This window comes from Lemur catta, chromosome X (assembly GCF_020740605.2).
Source record: "Lemur catta isolate mLemCat1 chromosome X, mLemCat1.pri, whole genome shotgun sequence".
In the NCBI taxonomy this organism is placed as follows: Eukaryota; Metazoa; Chordata; class Mammalia; order Primates; family Lemuridae; genus Lemur; species Lemur catta.
The window spans coordinates 17,628,319-17,650,141 of NC_059155.1; the positions used below are offsets into that span (position 1 = coordinate 17,628,319).

A 21,823-nucleotide genomic window follows, 5' to 3' on the forward strand; every position below is an offset into this window, starting at 1 on the left:
GAATTACAAACCACTGCTTTTTTAAATACCTCTGCTCATTAAAAGACACTGTTAAGAGAATGAAAAGACAAACCCTAGAATGAGAGAATTTATTTGCAAATTATATGTAAAAAAAGACTTGTATCTACACTATGTATACAACTCTCCTGTATACCAAGTTACAAGTAATAATCAGAAAACAAATAACCCAATAAAAAATGAGCAAAAGATCTGAACACTTCACCAAAGAAAATATGTGGATGACCAATAAGCACATGAAGATACTCAATATCATTAGTGATTAAGGAATGAAAAATAAAACTACATGATATACTACTGCTACACTCCTACTAGAATGACTAAAATTAAAAAGATTACCCATTCCAAGTATTAATGAGGATGTGGAGAAACTGGAATCCTCATACATTGCTGTTAGGAATATAAAATGGTAAAAACACTTTGGAAAATGATATGGCAGTTTCTTAAAATGTTAAACATACACCTACCATATGATCCAGGTATCTACCGAAGAGAAATGAAAGCTCATGTACATACGAAGATTTACGCATGAATGTTAATAGCATCTTTTTTTTATTTTTTTATTTATTTTTTTTAATTTTTTTATGTATTTTTATTTTTTATTTTTTTTATTTTTTTATTTTTTTATTTATTTTTATTTTTATTATTTTTATATATTTTATTATTTTTTTTATTTCAGCTCTTCATGGGGGTACAAAAACTCAGGTTATATACATTGGAGAATGGACACGCTTGAGGCTCTGACTCAGGGGGATGGGCAGGACACAGACAATGTTAATAGCATCTTTATTTGGAATAGCCAAAAACTGAAAACAACCCAAATGTCCATCAATAGGAAAATGGATAAACAAATTGGGGCATGGACATACAATGGAATATCTTTCAGCAATAAAAGAAATGAACTATTAATTCACATAACATGTAAATGAATCTCAAAATAATTGTGCTTACTGAAAAAAGTCAGAGAAAAGGGTATATATATGATGTATGATTCCATTTGCATAAAATTCTAAAAACTGCAAGCTAATCTATACTGATAGAAAGAAAATTAGTGGTTTCCTGGGAGAGCTATTGGGGTGGGAGTGTAGGGAGAGAAATTACAACAAGGCAACTCTTGGAGGTGATGAATATATTCACTATCTTATTCATGGTGATGGTTGCATGGGTATAAACATATGCCAAAACTTAACCTAATTGTACACTTTCAATATGTGCAGTTTATTTTCTGTCGATTGCACCTCCATAAAGATGTTAACGTTGATAAATATTCATTGTAAAATTAACATGGAAAAGATTGTTTTAGATTAAAACGTTGGTAAAATGAAAATTAACACAAAAAATATTAAAATGTTTTAATAGCAATAGAAAGTTGGTCAAATAATTAAATTAGATGAGCTGTGTTCACTCTTAATATACTTTCTCAACAAAAAAAAGTAAAGCTATATCGTAATTCTGAATCAAATGTTTGTATGTATAAGCAAGAAGTCAAAATGTCCTTAGGGTCCAAACATCATAGTTTACATTATCCACTGTATCAAAATAGGTCAAAATGTTAGAATAAAAATAGCCTAGATCCAATTGGGATGATTGACGCAATATTTAATTATATCCCCTTGATGAGTTTACAACATAGTTAAAGAAGTAAGACTTGCATATATTAAATAGTTAAATTATCTGTAGAGTATGTGATTCTGTCTAAAATTGTATTGGGAAATCAGAGAAGTAAGAGAATTAAGGACATCTTTATGAAGGGGTTGGAACTTGACTTGAACCTTGAAAGATGATAGGGTAAACAGAGCAGAAAGGATATGATGCCTGAGGAAGGGACAAAGACAGAAATGAGAAGATAGTATTAATATTTTAGGGATAGTATGCAGCATGGCCTGACCAGAGCAAAGGGAGCACATTGGGGAGAAAGGGAAATAAGCTTACATAGGTAGGATGGAACTGATAATGGAAGAGTTCAAGTCTCAAAGAGGAGATTAGATTGGCTTCATTAGGTAAATCTCTCAAAGAGGGTCTGGCATAATTATGCCCAATGGGGTTAAGCAGAGGGAAAGTAAAGTAGGGGAGATTGTTGTGGTACACTAAGGCCATGGTATTAGGAATGTTTAAGAGACAAATTTAAGATGTATTGTATGGGAGGATTCAACAGGACTTGGAGAAAGATTAGATGCTTATTTCACTCACATTGTTAGTCTTATCCCTTGTTTCCTTGACATTGTGATCTAGTGTTATTAACATTTAAGTCTACTTTCCCGTCCATATTTAAAAATAATCGAGTACATTGAGCTCCATAGAGACAGCGCTGGGGCAAATGAGAGCCGGACGGGCACTGGGCGACTCTGTGCCTCGCTGAGGAAAAATAACTATACATGGGCAAAGGAGATCCTAAGAAGCCGAGAGGCAAAATGTCATCATACGCATTCTTTGTGCAAACTTGCCGGGAGGAGCACAAGAAGAAGCACCCCGATGCTTCAGTCAACTTCTCAGAATTTTCTAATAAGTGCTCAGAGAGGTGGAAGACCATGTCTGCTAAAGAGAAAGGAAGGTTTGAAGATATGGCAAAGGCAGACAAGGCCCGTTATGAAAGAGAAATTAAAACCTATATCCCTCCTAAAGGGGAAACAAAGAAGAAGTTCGAGGATCCCAATGCACCCAAGAGGCCTCCTTCGGCCTTTTTCTTGTTCTGTTCTGGGTATCGCCCTAAAATCAAAGGAGAACATCCTGGCCTATCCATTGGTGATGTTGCAAAGAAACTGGGAGAGATGTAGAATAACACTGCTGCAGATGACAAGCAGCCTTATAACAAGAAGGTTGCAAAGCTGAAGGAAAAGTATGAAAAGGATATTGCTGCATACCGAGCTAAAGGAAAGCCTGATGCAGCAAAAAAGGGAGTTGTCAAGGCTGAAAAAAGCAAGAAAAAGAAGGAAGAGGAAGAAGATGAGGAAGATGAAGAGGATGAAGAGGAGCAGGAAGATGAAGAAGATGAAGATGAAGAAGAAGATGATGGTGATGAATAAGTTGGTTCTAGCGCAGTTTGTTTTTCTTGTCTATAAAGCATTTAACCCCCCTGTACACAACTCACTCCTTTTAAAGAAAAAAATTGAAATGTAAGGCTGTGTAAGATTTGTTTTTAAACTGTACAGTGTCTTTTTTTGTATAGTTAACACACTACCAAATGTGTCTTTAGCTAGCCCTGTCCTGGTGGTATTTTCAATAGCCACTAACCTTGCCTGGTACAGTATGGGGATTGTAAATTGGCACGGAAATTTAAAGCAGGTTCTTTTTGCTGCACAGCACAAATTAGTTATATATGGGGATGGTAGTTTTTTCATTTTCAGTTGTCTCTGATGCAGCTTATACGAAATAATTGTTGTTCTGTTAACTGAACACCACTCTGTAATTGCAAAAAAAGTTGCAGCTGTTTTGTTGACATTCTGAATGCTTCTAAGTAAATACAATTTTTTATTTAAAAAAAAGAATAATCACAAAATTACATTTATGAAATCTAACCCTGGTATCTTTTTTATTCTTATTGAAGCATAATATATCATCTAATTCTTCCTGATTAATTTTTTCAATATTAAGAATTGAGTTCAGTTTCATTAATGCCCTTTGTATAATTGTGCTCCATTATAACTTCATTTCATAATCTGATGCACTGTTTATTCTGGTTTTCATTTTACACAAGATTCATTTTTGAATGGTTATATCAATCTGTAATTTTTTAAACTTTTTAAAGTATTTTAAACTTAATCTTCTGTGACTCTTTATCATGTCCTAATAATTTAACATTTATTCTAGTTATTACTTCTTACTGTTCTTGCACATTCTGAACTGAATATCATCATCAATTGCATTCCATATGGTCTTCTGGATTCTTTCTTTGCAAAATAAATAGATTTCTGGCACAGAAAGCATCTTTTTTTGTGTGTGGGATCACTTAGAGGGTATTTATGCTTTTGTAGAGAGGAAAAAGAGATAGCTGGAAGAGTCTTTCTCCCTCACTCTGACCCTAACTTGCTTTATTTCCACTGCACAATTTCCTAGAACAGGCTAAAACACATAAGTTATTAACCCTCAACAGGTTAAGCAACCAATCTTCAGCAAATAGCTACTCTTGCAAGATAAGTAAAAGAGCATTTTCAGAATTAGTTTTTTGACACATATCTGAAATAAGTTTTTATGATATTACATCACACCATTCCATTACCCTCTTTCTGCTGCCACCACATTGATTACTTTGACCTCCAGGTCAAAGTAAACCTTGAATCAAAACAACACAAAACAAGGACAACAACAAAAATCTTCCTCAATAGCCTCAAACTCATCATCCCCTTGCTACCGTCCCCCATGCTACCACCTTTGTTAAAACCCTAGTCATCTCTCTCCTGGACTATTGTTATACAACAGACCTTAACTAGCCTCCCTGCTCTGGCCTTGCCTCTGGTCCTTTCCGTTCTCCACACTGCTGCTAGAGTGACTCATCAAAAATGGTCACTTACCAGCTTCCCTATTGCCTGCAGAAGCAAGTCTGGCTGCTTTAGCATGACATATGGGGCCTTCATGATTCAGCTCCTGCCTATTTCTCCAGTCTCATCACCACTTGTTTGCTTTGTACCTTATGCTCTAGTCTAACCACACTGAATTACTCACATTTCCCACCACATACTTATGCTGTTGCTCTTGACTGAAACGACCTCCCCAAACTCTTTCCTCTAGGTAACTCCTACTCATCCCTCAGGATTCAGTTTAGGCATCACTTCTCCAAAAAGCCTTTCTTCAACATCTCATCAGTTTGTTTCCCTCCAGTTCACCATGTTCTCAAAATATCCTGTCCTTATCTCCCAGATTAGTTATTATAATATATTGCCACCTTTTTATTTGTCTTGTTTCCTCTCACTTGGACATGAACTCCTAAAAGGCAGAGACTGTGTCAAATTCATATTTGTGTTCTAGCACAAACTAGATACTCAAAAATATTTGTTCCATATATTTAGAGAAATAGAGAAATGCAACAGTAACTGCCATATAAGCCTCAGAACTGCCACCTTATATTTAGCTTTAAGTACCACCTGAAAGAGGTTGGTGACAATCCTTTCTTGAGGCATACGTGTATGTGTGTGAGAATTGAAATAATTTAACCCTAACATCTGCAATAGTGTGATCCTTTTTTTCTCAAAACCACACTCTAAACTCTCCTCTTTCTATCTTTGCTTTCAACGTAAAGCTGCTGTGCTTCAAAGTTTTGTTATTTGCGACCCTGGGTTTTCACTTAACGTGACTGCCCCCTGATTCCTGGGAGCCTCAGACTCCAGCTTTGTGAGCAACTAAATTCCACTCCTTACTTCTCTAAAGCCAAATCCAAGAAAGGTTTTCTGGCTCATAAATTTTTCCTGCTGTTTGGAGTAGAGGGCACAGAGCTTGGGTGTCATAACAGAAAGTGCTAATCTGTACACCAGGTGTATTAAAGCATGTAAAGCCAATTCATAACATTCTAGGACACTTTTATGAGCTTAAAAGCATCTTGCCAGACCTATTCAAATTGTATGCATGTGGGAAAATTGTGCTCATAGTTATTTTTATAGTTTTAGATCATCCTCCCAAAATATGCCAAGGTACCCTCAGTATTCTGTTAGAGATCAAAAATGTTTCTAAAGAAATATGCCAAGGTTCTAACTCCTTCTGGTGTGACAGGGCTTGGAGTGAGAAGGACTGATTACAGAATGCTAATTCTGACTGTAGGTTAAGAGGACGGACAGCAGGTCTACCAGCTTTCTGGTAAGGGACAAAGCAGATTATTAATCTGCCAAATTCAAAGAGAGAATCAGTAGGCGACAGTGAGCAGTAGTTCTTGCAAATGGCTGACAGTGGGAAATTTCATGGGTTGTGGAAAAAGGGGACTGGAGTTACTGAAAAGTCTGTGTGCCACCTTTGGTGGAAATACTACATACTGCTATTCCTCTTCAGGATACACCTTCATCTACTGTCATCTCATCCCATTCACTTTTTCCTGCTTACTTATCTGTCAGCTCTGAGTCATCATTCCCTGTAATTCATTCCTGCCCTAACATACTTCAGTTAATGACACAATCACAGAATAAATACTAAAAATTATTGAGACCATTGTGGGCAGTTTCAATAGAAGAACCTAAATCAGGTTAAAGGAGATAATATCCTAACCCCACTTCTTTTTAGACAAAATACACCTGAATGTTTGGTTTCATTGTGGGGGCTACACTTGAAGAGGAGAACAGACACAGTTATAGCAGGACAGTGTTCAAATATAAGGAAGACTTTTTAAAAAGAATGGTTAAATATAGCCATCAATAGGATTAATTAGGTTGAACAAAGTGATTTCTTAAGTCCCTTCAAGCTCATGCATTTGATGAGTTTATTCCAAAAGCTCCACATTAGCAAATTTATGCCATGGCCTCCAAAGTTGATAATCCTGATCTCTTTGATCTTTCCTTTGTTTAGCATACATTTGTAAGCAACTACTTGGTGCTGAACACTGTGCTAAATTGGAAAGATACAATGGTCAGCAGACAACATCGTTCCTGCCTGCATGGAATTTATAGCATAGTGAGGGGAAAAGATAAAAGTACAATTATTGAGTGCTCGGTGCTGTGGTGGAATAAATACAACGTGCTAAGAGAACATAGAGAAGGAATAATTTATTGCACTTGGGAGTCGGGGAGAACTTTCTGGAGGAGGTAATATCTAAACTGAGAACTAAAGGGTCAGCAAAAGCTAGTGAGACAAAGAGATGGAGGAGCTTGTGCAACAGCTAGGAGGCAAGGCACAGCATGCCCATTGGCCAAAATGGCTCGAACCAAAGTGCCAGAAGACACAAAATGAGACCAAAATGGTATACAGGGACAAAAATCTCTCTGGGCCCTGGATTTTATACCAAGGGCAATGTGGAGCCATTGAAGGGTTTTAAGAAAGGAAATAACATGACTAAATTTTTAGTATACAAAAAACCATTCTGCAGTGAGAAAATATTTGACAGGAGGCAAAACTAGAGGGCTGGGGACAGATGCAAAGGACCTTGTTCGGTAGTCCAGAAGAAAGACAATATGCTTAGATGAATGAGAGGGTACTGGAGACAGAGAGAAATAAATTATTTGAGAAATATTGATAGGGCTTGGTGATAGAGTGAATGTAAGGGTTAAAGAGAGGCAGAAGTCATGAATGACTCGCAGGTTTATGGCTTGAGCAGCTGGCTGGCACCACTCAGAAAGGGCAACAGCAGTAGGAGGCTTTATACAGGGGAGACAGTCATGATGAATTTGATTTTGAACATGGAGAATTTGAACAGCTTATAAAGCAACCAGATACCTCCTAGGCAATAAGAAGTTGGGTATGTGAAGCAGAAGAGGTATCTGAGCCAGAGATATAGATTTGAGAGTCATCAGCTTTTGAAACCATCTGAGTGGATAGGCTCACCCAGGGACAGTATATTACGCAAGAAGAGAGTCTAAATCTAACCCCTTTGAAAACTGACAAGGCTACCAGATAAGAAAGAGGAGCCTGCAAAACACTGAGAATATACAGATTTTTGAATCATTTGTTTGTATTATTTTATCTCTTTTTGTGAGCCACTGAACTCTCATAATTATACGGTATACATAAAAGGTACTTATTGCCCCATTTGACTACTTGCTTCTGTGATAATTTCCTTAGTGTACATAACAGTCATCCGCTCCGACTTTCAGCAGCAATGTTCTGGAATCCTACTGTTTGTCTGGTACCTGAATATAATGCCTGGGATTTAGTGAAGGTCCACAAATAGTGGCTGTTTTTATTACCATGATGCCTTGTTGTTCTTAGTTCTTTATCTCCCAACTCTAATGTAGATTTCAGTCCTGGGTGGACACCACTGAGCTTGGCTTTTCTCCTCTTTAGCATAAGGAAATTGCGGTTATCTTAATGCTTGGTAATGGCTTCAACATCCCTTATATTTCTAACTCTGCAATTCTGATTTCATCCAAACCAAGAAGATTAATAAAAATGTCATTTGAAAAATTCTAAAATTGTATTGAGATTCAATGTTGAAAATGTATAATTCAGGATATTAGGAAATACATTGTTTACAACCTTTGTAATAATAGTCTTTGAAATTGCAGTTGTGAGACGTGATTAAAAATAAAAAGAAAATGAACCGATCAAAAACAAGAGCACATTTTAGTATGCTTTCAGTGTTCTTACCACACAAAATATGATAAGTATGTGAGGTAATGGATATGCTAATTAGCTTGATTTAGCCATTCCTCAGTGTATACTATATATGAAAACATCATGTTATATATCATAAATGCATGCAATTTTATTTGTCAGTTATAAATGTTTTAAAAACTCAACAATTAAAAACTAAGAACATATACTACAGAATTTAGTAAAAGAAAACCCTGCTAACTAATATTAAAACTGATGAAGTACAGGTTTGGTTTCAGTTTATTTTATACATTAGATATGCCCAAATCCTTAGAGGGCCAAAGCAGAAGATTTGGAAATTATGATGACATGAAATGAACTAGGGAAAGATGGATTTGGTGAATTGCTTTGTTAGCCCTGGGGCAGGGAATGAGTCTGTTTACCAGCTGTCTGCCTATTTTCCTAATGTATCTGTTGGGCATTTGCTATAGAGACAAAAACAAATACTAGTCTTGCCAATATAGGTGAAATTCTGAACAAGTAGGTGAAATAAAAGTAATTGATATGGTGAAACAATGAATACTATTATAAACACTGTGCTGGATTATGTATATTTAATGGAATCTTTAAAAAGAGACATAGAACAGTTCATGGAAAGGGGATTTAAATTTGTGGCCTGATACTAATAAAATTTTTAATCTGTCCACAGTAAAAATAATTTAAATGACTAAAATGAGGAAAAGACATAAATTTTTGATAGTACCTTAGTTAGCTCAACATCATATATCAGCTTTAGAACACTATTACAGATGTAAAATTGTGATACCTCATAATAAATTTTTTTAAATATGTGAGAAATATTTATTTTATGATTTGTGAAAATATCTATTATATAATAAGTAAAGAGCTCACCCTATTTTTCCCCCTGCTTAGAACTGAATTCATTTCATAACCTTTAATTAAAAGAGATTTTGGAAGACAAAATATATGTTATGGTAAAAATAATAGCACAATTATATTTTCCTAATATATCACACCTCTTCATAAAATAATAGGTTTCATAAGTCTATCAAATGGATCACATAATGAATCCCTATCAAAGAAGATACTCTCAAGAACATAAATAGATTTTCAATTCATTGTTTTAGAGTATGTATAGCAACAACCACAAAACACAAGAAGAAGAATGCATGCAGGATTACACTTACCAAATGAAAGAGTGTAGGCAGAAATAAGTGTTTCTGCCCAAGCTTTAATAGGACTCTCCGAGGAGGAGCACTAAGCAAGTCTCTCCTTTCCTTATCTGCCAGTTCAATCCTGAATGTAGACCTTATTGTCAGAGCTAACAAACATTTAGGAAATTATCATGTGTCTGCACTGTAAGGACTTCCACAAAGATGAAATACAGACTGAGGCAGAGTGTAGAAGAGAATGAAACAAACATGTGTAGCTGAAATGCTGCCAGAAAATCTCTGATAAATTAAGGCTGAATACCATTTATTTGTGACAGAATCAGTTTTGGAAGGCTGCAGATACCTGAAATGTATTGAAAGAAACATGTTTTTGTGTCCATCTGAATTGGCAGTGGAGTGCCTCTTTTAGTGACCATGGTAACTCCCACAGAGTGGGTTTGGAGATTCATCATTAAAAGGCTTTCACATTAAAATATAATGGTGGCTAAGCCACAGTACTTAGGTAATTTTTAGTTTCTGAACTTCAAAACAAGTTTAAACCATCCTATGCCTTTAGAAACATAATAACAGAAAAATCTATATATAAAAACTAGCCAAATTTTTTGTTTTAATCCTCCGTAATATAAGTTTTCAAGTATTACAATATATAGCTAGTGGTTATGGCATAGAAAGGGTAAAAATATGAAAGCATTTGAGAATCTAAAATGGCCTCACCAAGTATCAGTGTATATAATGTTGTAATCACAAAAATGTAAATAAAGGAAAATGGGAAAGAACTTCCATTGATGTCCTCAAATGGCCATTTTGGGCTTTTGTTCTTTATTTTAAAGAAATGTAATGTGGTTGTTATTTTTAACTTCAAAATTTCTAACATTTCTTGGTTCTCCTTATCTATCCAAGAAAATAACTAAATTGAAGGAAAACAAGATTTAATTTAGTGGGTTGAAACTAAGGAAATCTGTCTTGGTTTCTGCTTATAATCCTTCCTTGGCAGGTTTCATATTACAATTTGAGAACTGGTTAAATGCATGGAAATATCTCATTGGTCTCTTGAAAGCAACTGACCTTTATTCTGCCTTTTATCAGTGAGTAAAGTCAGTGAGACCAGACTAATCCCAGAGGAACAGCTTTGAATGTACCTTAGTGTGGGTGAGACCTGGCAGAACTCAGGATGCATTTGACTAAAATTAAGAATACCAAAGTCTTAGTCCTTTAGTGGTTTAAAATGCATTATGTAGCTTTTAAAAGAATAGATGTTTCCATGTGAATTGTATTCAGTTAACAGAACTGTAGGCTCAAAATATAATATGTTCCCAGAATTTCTAGATGAGGTCAGAAAATATTATGGTCTGAACTAGAAATGTAAAAGAAGAATCAAAACAAAATAGATAAAATTAACTGCCTGGGAAAATATTTTCAGGAAAATGGCCCATATAAGAGATAATCTCTGAGCATGTTGCCAATTTGACTAGGGGTCCCCTAAGTCGGATGCATCTCCTTTAAAAGAAGGCATCAATTTTAAATATAACAATGACCTGTAATCAGTCTAACATGAGGAAGAATTGAAATGGAAAAAAAAAGTTTTGATGACTGATAAAAAGATACATAAAGATAAGGGACTCAAAGTATAATAATTTTTCCATTTCTTCAGTGCCATGCAAAAGAGAAGATTCCATTCTTGACAACTCTATCCCTATAGAGGCAATAATGCATCTGATGATTATACTTGGATTATACTAGCCCATTAAGATAATTCAGTTCTTCATGCAATCTCTATACTAAAGGAGAATTTTATCTGGCAGTAATGCTTTTCATTGTGAACATTGCCTCTCAAATCTCTGATAAGTAAACTCTGTATGCATTGTGACCCCCTTCTCTATACATATAGACACTGTCAGATACAGCCTAAGCAGCCAGCTAGGCTCTTTCTGTGTTATCTTATACAAAATATGGATATACTTGAACTACTGCTCTGTGCTCTGCTGTTAAGAATAGACTACATGACTCTATTTAGGAAAAATGTCCGGATCTACAAAAGCTATTGAAGAAATTGAAGGATCTTATGTTTGATGTAAAATCAGATGTATCTTGCTTTTAGAAAATTCAATAACATACATAAGCAATGACATGAAAAACAAAAATTTGAGAGTGGACAAATTATTTATTTAAATAGTCTTTTTCCTGTGGTTTCACTCTGTGATTCTCTTAAATAAGAAATTATACTGGGCTGGGCATGGTGGCTCACACCTGTAATCCTAGCACTCTGGGAGGCTGAGGCAGGTGGATCGCTCGAGGTCAGGAGTTCGAGACCAGCCTGAGCAAGAGTGAGACCCTGTCTCTACTAAAAAATAGAAAGAAATTATCTGGACAACTAAAAATATATAGAAAAAATTAGCCGGGCATGGTGGCACATGCCTGTATTCCCAGCTACTTGGGAGGCTGAGGCAGTAGGATTGCTTAAGCCCAGGAGCTTGAGGTTGCAGTGAGTGAGGCTGATGCCACGGCACTCTAGCCCGGACAACAGAGCGAGACTCTGTCTCCAAAAAAAAAAAAAAAAAGAAAAGAAATTATACTGATAGGTTTCAAATGTGAATCAATTACATACCTAACTTTTCAGAAGTGTTTCTAATACTGTAATTAAAGAGAGGAATCATTTGAAAATATGTAGAATATTTGACAATCTTGATATCTCTATTTTTCTCACATTCTGCATCCAACTGTGCTCCTTCAAAATATATTCCAAATCTAACCACTTTGCATGATCGTGTTCTAAACTCCCATAATCTCTCCTCTGGATTATTGCCAGAGTGCATAACTAGTCTATTTCTTGCTGCCACTCTTGCCCCCTACAGTCTGTTCTCAACACAGCAGTCAGAATGATTCAATTAAAATCTAAGTCAAATCATATCACTCCTCTCTGTTCAAAACCCTGCAATGGCTTCCCATCACAGTCACATAAAAAGCCAAAAACTTTATGATGGCCCCTTCATAGCTATAAGAGATATACTCCTTTCCCTCTTATTACTCTGACCTCGTGTTCTTCTACTTTCCTCTCTCTCCCACTCTACTCAGGCTGCTTTAGTGTGTTCCTCTGACACATGCCCCACACACTCAATCTCAGGGACTTTGCATGTGGATATTCCTTCTCCCTGTGACACCCTTCCACCAGATTTCTCTATAGCTGATGCCTTCATCTCCTTCAGCCCTTTGCTTATGTGTCACTTCTCATCAAGGTCTTTCCTAACCATTCTATTTAAAATTACAACCTTTCCCCACATACAGCTTCTTACCTTCCTTCATTGTTTTTTTTTTTCTCTACAGCACTTATCATTATCTAATACACTATTTATTTTACTTATTTTGTTTATGGTCTATCTCCCTCACTAGAATATAAGCTCCATGAGGGCAGGGATTTTTTTGTTCTTTAGTCACTGCTATGTTCACACAACTAGAACACTATCTGGCTTAATAAGTATTTGTTGAATGAATGAGTGAGGCACATGAGATGATGCTTCCAGCTGAGAGCATTCTTTCTATATATGTTATATATGTTGATATGCTAAATAATTCACTACATGTTAATATTGAGGTAACGTTCTTGGGTTCCTCCCTCAAATCTCTACCACTAGACGATATTCTTGGGCATATTCCTGAAAATCATCCAAAAGTTTCAACAATACCAGACATGGCAGTTTGATTGCTTCTAGGCATTGACCACGTGGCGCATTTAACAACTGTGAACTAAAGTGTACAGTTCACACATAATTGCTTCTGATGGCAATCCAAGATGCTAACTCCCATCAATGTAGAACAAAGTGGTCGCATATTTTACCTTCCTAAATTAATAAAAAATTAAACAAAATATATAATTGTAGCTTTATGACTGTGTCTTCCAGGGGAATCTGGGCCAGTGATTTCTTTCTCATCCCTAAGTGTACATGCCCAGAGAACCTGCTTTCTGTTGCCTCCGGATTGCAGAGCCATCGTAAGGGCTGAGGGCTGAATTCCTGTTCATGGTGGGCAGTTCTATCACTGACTAATTTTTTTTTTCATTTTTCACTGAAAAACTCAGTATATACATAATGACTGTGTAGGTGTATACAGGATAGATGCTTTTAATTTGAACACAAAATGTTTAAATGAACACTTAGAGGAACATATATTTCAAATTGGGCATGTGGTTCACAAAAAGGAGTCAAACTCGTGTAGAGTTAAATATACTTCACATTCTCCCACACAAATCTAGCTAAGGTAGCTATAAACAACCCACCAGTTTTTAGAGGAAAGGGGGAAGACTGTAGGAAACTTTTCCAGGTGAGATGAGTTAGTAACAGTATACTCATTTACTAGCAAGGTAGTATAATTACTAAAATACATGCTCAGATAGCATTATATATGCTACTGCAGAATTTATTAGTCACAAAATTTATTAGTCACAAAACTAAAGCAGCAACAACATCTGAAAAAAAAAAGCATTGGCTCTTATTAAAACCAAAGAAGAAGTAAGTCCAAGGGAGTTTAAAATTAAATGCAAAAGCTAATGGTGAAGGCATTTATTTGCTATCTTTTAAAGGTGTTTCAGTTCATTTCTTTTTACTTGTTTCTGTGTTCTGAAATATGAAAATCAGCAGATGCTGCATCTATTTTAAAGCATCAGTTCAGTATGTAAGGCTGCAATTATGGCAAACCCTTTTTGTATTAAAAATTAGAACAAATTATGAATGTTACTTAACAAAAGCACTTGAGCATGAATAGATTTTCAGTGGGCTACTTAATGAAAGAAAGAAAATAATTGTTATTATTATTATGTGGTACTTTGTATAATAATGGAAAAAACACAAAATGTTCCCTCCTATTCCTTTGCCGAAGGTTCTTAACAAACAAAGAGCTGATATATTCTTAAGAAAATCTCACATTTACTGAATATGCCTAAATATACTGTTACAGCAAGTGTTACAGCGACTGGTCCCGAGGACAAACCGAGCGGCACACGGAGAGTCGGAGAATCAAGGTTTATTAGCCGGCGGGCTCAGAGGGGTCTTGTTACCAAATTCTGAGCCCCATCTACCCGATTTTTCCCGTATTTATTAAGTTGGGGTGATCCAAGGGGTGGGGGTGGGGGTCTCAGGTGACTAGTGCCCGCCAGGTAACAGGTTAGGTTAGTTTCTGCACCAGGTAATAGGTTTAGTGTTATGCTGATGTGCCAGATGTTAGGTTAGTGATATGCTAATGTGCCAGGTGTTAGGTTAGTCATATGCTAATGCGGGTCTTCCAGTGAGTGGTGGGGGTCTCAGGTGGCTGCTGTGCTAAGTAATAGATGGGAGTTTTCCTTATCAAAGGAACACAATAATGTTCCAGCAATAGATATTAACCACAAAGAAATCCTTAAAATCCTAGATAAAGAATTCAAAGCATTGATTTTAAAGAAGCCCAATGAGATGCAAGAGAAATCTGAAATCTAAAGCAAAGAACTCAGAAAATCAATTAAGGATATCAATGAGAAATTTACCAAGGTGATAGATACCTTAAAAGCAAACAAACAGATATTCTGGAACTGGAAAATTCATTTAAGAAAATACTAAATACATTCAAAAGGTTCAACAATAGCAATCAGAAGAAAGAAGTTGAGAACCTGACGACATGCCTTTTGAAATAATCTAGTCAGACAAAATTAAATAAAAAAAGAATGAACAAAACTTTTAGACATTTGGTACTACATAAAGTGATGGAATTTACCCATTATTAGTATTCCCAAGGGTAAAGAGAGATCAGAAGTTTAAAAACTTAATTAACAAAATAATAAATGAAAATCTCCCAAGTCTAGCAAGAGGTTTAGACATCCAGATACAGAAGGCTCAGTGATCCCCCAGCAAATACAATGGAAAAGGAATATTGCCATGGCATGTTTTAATCAGATTGTCTAAAGTAAATTCTAAACAAACATGAGAAAAGCATTTAGTCACATATAAAGGAAACCCCATCAGACTAACAGCAGACATCTCAGGAAAAACCTTACTAGTCTTACAAGTCAAATCTTTGACTTTGAATGGGAAGACATATTCAAAGTCCTGAAAGGAAAAAATTGTCAGTTAAGAATGCTATATCCAACAAGACTAACCTTCATAAATGAAGGAGAAATAATGTCTTTCTCAGACAAGCAAGGGCTGAAAAAATTCATCACCACTAGACTGACCCTACAAGAAATATTCAAGAGAGTTTAAACTTGGAAGCAAAAGGATGACATTCACCACGATGAAAACACATGAAAATATAAAACTCACTAGTAAACCAATCACACAAAGGAGGAAGAGAAAGGAATCAAATGGCACTACTACAGAATTCAATCAAACCAGATGACAAAGAGAGAAAGAAAAATCTATAAAACAACTAGAAAACTATTAATAGTATGACAAGAACAAAACCTCACACATCAATATTAAATTTGAACATAAACAAATTAAATGCTCCACTTAAAAGCTTTAGATTGATTAAATGGATAAAAAAAATGATCAAACTATTTGCTGCCTACAGCTCACCTTACCTGTAAAGACAGATAGAGCATAAATGTAAAGGGGTGGAAAAAGATATTCCAAGCAAATGGATACCAAAAGGAAGGAGATGTAACTTTACTTACATCAGATAATATAGTCTTTAAGCCAAAAACAAAAAAATAAGACAAATAAGGTCATTATATAATGATAAAGTAATCAATTCATGAAGAGGACATAACAATTCTAAATATATATGCACCCCAACATTGGAGCACCCAGATTCATAAAACAAATATTACTAGACATAAAGAGAAAGAGAGTGATACAACATAGGAGGAGACGTCAACAGCTCACTCACAGTGTTAACAGATCATGTAGACAAAAAAATCAACAAAGGAGCATTGCAGTTAAACTAGACTTTGGACCATATAAACCTAACAGACATTTACAGAACATTCTACTCAACAACTGCAGAATATAAATTCTTTTCATGGACTCATGGAACATTCTCCAAGATAGACCATATGTTAGGCCACAGAGCAAGTCTTGACAAATTTTTAAAAACTGAAAGCATATCAAGTATCTTCTCAGACCCCAGTGGAATAAAACCAGATATCAATACCAAGGGAACTTCAGAAACTATATAAATACATGGAAATTAAACAACACACTCCTGAACAATCATCAGCACAACAAAGAAATTAAGACAGAAATGAAAAAAAGTTTTGAAACAAATGATAATGGAAACACAACATACCAAAACCTGTAGAATACAGTAAAAGCAGTTATAAGAGGAAAGTTTATAGCATTAAATGTCTACATCAAAAAAGTAGAAAGATTACAAATTAACAACCTAATGAGGCCGGGCGCAGTGGCTCACGCCTGTAATCCTAGCCCTCTGGGAGGCCGAGGCAGGCGGATCGTTTGAGCTCAGGAGTTCGAGACCAGCCTGAGCAAGAGCGAGACCCCGTCTCTACTAAAAATAGAAACAAATTATACTGACAGCTAAAAATATATATAGAAAAATTAGCCGGGCATGGTGGCACATGCCTGTAGTCCCAGCTACCTGGGAGGCTGAGGCAGGAGGATTGCTTGAGCCCAGGAGTCTGAGGTTGCTGTGAGCTAGGCTGATGCCACGGCACTCTAGCCCGGCCAACAGAGTGAGACTATGTCTCAAAAAAAAAAAACAAAAAAAAAAAACAACCTAATGAGGCATCTTATGGAATTAGAAAGGCAAGAAAAAACCAAATCCAAAATTAGCAGAAGAAAAGAAATAACAAAGATAAGAGTACAACTAAGTGAAATGGAGACTAAAAAAAGTACAAAGGATCAATGAAAGGAAAGGTTGGTTCTTTGAAAAGATAAACAAACTTGATAAACTAGACTAACAAAGAAGAAAGAATACCAAATTTCAAAAAATCAGAAATTGATAAACTAGGCTAACCAAGAAAAGAAAGAAAATACCCAAATTGAAAAAGTCAGAAATAAAAAAGGAGACATTAAAACTTATACCACAGAAATACAAAAGATCATCAGATAGTATTATGAACAACTAAAATCTCACAAATTAGAAAACCTAGAAGAAATGGATAAATTCCTAGAAACATACAACCTTCCAAGATTGAACCAGGAAGAAATAGAAAACTTGAATAGACCAATAACTAGTAATGAGATTGAATCAGTAATAAAAAGTCTCCCAACTAAGAAAAGTCCAGGACCAGATGGATTCACAGACAAAATCAACCAAATGTACAAAGAAGAACTAATACCAATGTTCCTGAAACTGTTCCCAAAAATCAAGAAAGGAATTCTCCCTAACTCATTCTATGAGGTGGCACATATCACCCTAATACCAAAACCAGTGGAGGACACAACAAAAAATAGAACTACAGACCAATATCCCTAATGAACATAGATGCAAAAATCCTCAAAAAAATACTAACAAACCAAATGCAACAGCACACCAAAAAGATAATACACCATGATCAAGTGGGTTTTATACCAGGGGTACAAGGATAGTTCAACATATACAAATCAATAAATATAATACATCACATAAACAGAATCAAGGACAAAAACCATGTAATCATCTCAATAGATGCAGAAAATCATTTGATAAAATTCAGCATATCTTCATGATAAAGATTCATACTACCCAAAGCAATCTACAGATTCAATGCAATCCCCATCAAAATACCAGTGACATTCTTCACAGAAATAGAAAAAATCAATCCTAAAATGTATATGGAACCACAAAAGACCCAGACTATCCAAAGCCATCCTGGGAAAAAAGAATAAAACTGAAGGAATCATATTACCTGACTTCAAATTATACTACAGAGCTATAGTAAACAAAAAACCATGGTGCTGACATAAAAACAGGCACACAGACCAATGGAACAGAATAGAGAACCCAGAAATAAATCCACACATCTATAGTGAACTTATCTTCAACAAAGGTGCCAATAACATACAGTGGGGAAAGGACAGTCTCTTCAATAAATTGTGCTGGGAAAACTGGATATCCATACGCAGAAGAATGAAACTTGACCCTTATCTCTCGTCATATACAAAAATCAAACCAAAATGGATTAGAAACTTAAATCTAAGACCTGAAATTATGAAACTACTAAAAGAAAATATTGGGGGAATGCTTTAGGACATTGGTCTGAGCAAGGACTTTTTGAGTAGTATCCCCAAGGCACAGGCAACCAAAGCAAAATTGGACAAATGGGATCACATCAAGCTATAAAGCTTCTGCACAGCAAAGGAAACAATGCACAAAGTGAAGAGACAGCCCACAGAATGGGAGAAAATATTTGAAAATTACATATCTGACAAGGGATTAATAACCAGAATGTACAAGAAGCATCAAACAACTCAATGGGAAAAAAATCAAATAATATGATTTAAAAATGAGCAAAGGATCTGAATAGACATTTCTCAAGAGAACACCTGCAAATAGCCAACAGGTATATGAAAACATACTCAACATCATTAGTCATCAGAGAAATGCAAATCAAAACTACAATGAGATATCATCTCACCCCAGTTAAAATGGCTTTCATCAAAAAGACAGGCAATAATGAACGCTGGCAAGGATGTGGAGAAAGGGAAACCCTCGTACACTGTTGGAGGGTATTATTGATATATAATTGTTACATATTTTGGCAGTACATGTGATATTTTGATACCTATATATAATGTGTAATGACCAAATCAGGGTAATTGAGACATACATCACCTCAAACATTTATCTTTTCTTTGTGTTGAGAACATTACAGATCTTCTCTTCTAGCTATTTTACAATAAATTGTTAACTATAATTTCCCTACTATGCTATTTAATACTGAATAAAAAATTTTTTTAGTCAGAAAGTATGGCTAGAAGAAAATATACAAAATGTTTACAGTGATCTTTGAATATTTGGTTATTTTTCTTATCTTTTCTTTATTTACTTTTTTGTGTTTTCCAGATAGCCTACAAAAATATAAATGAAATTGACAATTTAAATTTATAATTTAAAAACAGGCTTTTGTAAAAAATAGACAGAAATAGAGGCTTTCCCTAAATATTATTGGAACATATATTTAGATACTAAGGGATCAACTAATTAGCAACCAATCAATAAATTATGTTTGTCTTAAAAAAGATATAACTTAGCAATAGGAATTATTTTATTCCTAATAGTATCTGCTAAAAATAATATAACCAAGATCTTTCTGTAAAGAACTTAACTTTTACATTAAGGTAATTTGCTCTTATACCGTGCAAGGGAAATCTGCCTAAGAAATGATAGTCAAGTAATGTAAATTAATACATAATTTTTACTGAAATATCATAGTGCTTAATCTGCATTCTATGTACATAAAAACTTTTATGTTGTCATCACCTGTGTAGGTGGCAATGATTACCTATTTGTTCCTTTATTATCATGCCCACTTGTATTTTAAAGCCCTGAGAAACAGAATAGTCTTCAAGTTGTGTGACTAAAATAATTGGTCAAAGAAATCACCCCTTGTCTGTTTTTGCTACAACGTCAGATTTAGAAGGAACCTCAGAGGTCACTGAATCTAACCCATTAAAGTAGCCAGTATGGCCAGGTGCGGTGGCTCACGCCTATAATCCTAGCACTCTGAGAGGCTAAGGAGTTGAGACCAGCCTGAGCAAGAGTGAGACCCCGTCTCTACTAAAAATAGAAAAAAAAATAGCTGGACAACTCAAAACATATAGAAAAAATTAGCCAGGCATGGTGGCACATGCCTGTAGTCCCAGCTACTCGGGAGGCTGAGGCAGGAGGATCGCTTGAGCCCAGGAGTTTGAGATTGCTGTGAGCTGGGCTGATGCCACGGCACTCTAGCCCAGGAAACAGAGCAAGACTCTGTCTCAAAAAAATAAATAAATAAATAAAAAGAGCCAGTAATTTAGCTTGTGCTTGAAAATTCAGTGTTGATTATATCTATTCAAGACACCTTATCCCACTATTGTAGTTTTAATTACGATAAAGTTTGTCTCTATATAGTGCAGAAATCTGTTTTCCTATAATTTCTGTCCACTTGAGCTAATGCTGCCCTCTCCTGCTAAACCGAATAATAAATTCACTCTTCCTTTGAAGACAGTTACTATGGTCTCTTGATATTTCTGTTCTACAGGCACAATTTCTTCAATTATGCTTCACATGACATAATTTAAATCTCCTCACAAACCTGGTTGATATTCCTTGGTTTCACTCTAGTTTGTCAGTTAACATATTGTGCCCAAAACTGAAGCAAAAATCAATGTGTTATCTCCCTTATGTTTCTATTGGCACCAGTAAGAACTAGGTTCTTAGTTGAGTATGACAAACTCTAGTTGCTTTAAGCTAGGAATTCTAAATCCTAAATTCAATAGGAATTTATTGAAAGTCTGTTGCATAGCTCAAGGTCTAGCCAGGATGTCTACAGAACAAGGATCAGGAAAAAGTGCAGGAACCAACAGAGGCTAGAAATTCAGAATTGCAGCGAAAATCATACCTCAAAACTAATCTGATGTGGTCACCACTGCCACACACTGCACACCGTAGTTTACACCCCTTCCATTACTGGGTCTAGAAACTGGCTGTTGCTGTTGCTATGGCTGTTGCCAGAATGAATTCTACACTGTCCCTGCTTCTTTGCTTTACTAATGCCAGATTCCATACAGGGTTAGTGTGTTTGATTAGTCAAGTCTAGGTAATACATCTTTGCTCTAGTTTCTTGGGAATTTTCTTAGTCATTTATAATAGGAGACAGGCTCTGCCTCCCAATAGGACTCTAATGGTGGGATTTTCACAAAAATGAGAAGGAGCTTCATTTGGTAAGCATCCAAAGTAAAGGCAAAATTTCTCTACAAAAGTATCATTTGATTTTTTTTACCAGCCACATCCCACTGCTGACTCCTATTCGTAACTAGCCATCAAAATCACCTAAGTGTATTTTTCACATGTACCTCTCTTAGGCCAGGTTGCCAATGTAGTTGTTAATTCTTTTTTTTTTTTTTTGAGACAGAGTCTCACTTTGTTGCCCAGCTAGAGTGAGTGCCATGGCGTCAGCCTAGCTCACAGCAACCTCAAACTCCTGGGCTTAAGCAATCCTACTGCCTCAGCCTCCCGAGTAGCTGGGACTACAGGCATGCGCCACCATGCCCGGCTAATTTTTTCTATATATAGTTTTAGTTGTCCAGATAATTTCTTTCTATTTTTAGTAGAGACAGGGTCTCGTTCAGGCTGGTCTCGAACTCCTGACCTCGAGCGATCCACCCGCCTCGGCCTCCCAGAGGGCTAGGATTACAGGCGTGAGCCACCACACCCGGCAGCAATGTAATTGTTACTTCTTGAGACATCTACGAAACCCACAACCTCCTCTTCTGAAATCTTCCCCCAACACACACACACACACACACACACACACACACACACACACACACAAATGGGTTTTTTTT

At 35.8% G+C, this 21,823-nt stretch overlaps 1 protein-coding gene across 1 annotated transcript; it reads left to right on the plus strand.

The window, feature by feature from the left end:
• Nucleotides 1-2,344: 2,344 nt before the first annotated feature.
• On the plus strand, nt 2,345-3,159 carry LOC123628098 (high mobility group protein B1-like). The gene has a single exon (XM_045537741.1). It carries the CDS (start codon nt 2,394-2,396, stop codon nt 2,790-2,792), a length of 399 nt encoding a protein of 132 aa, XP_045393697.1. The 5' UTR covers nt 2,345-2,393; the 3' UTR covers nt 2,793-3,159.
• The last annotated feature ends 18,664 nt before the right edge of the window (nt 3,160-21,823 follow it).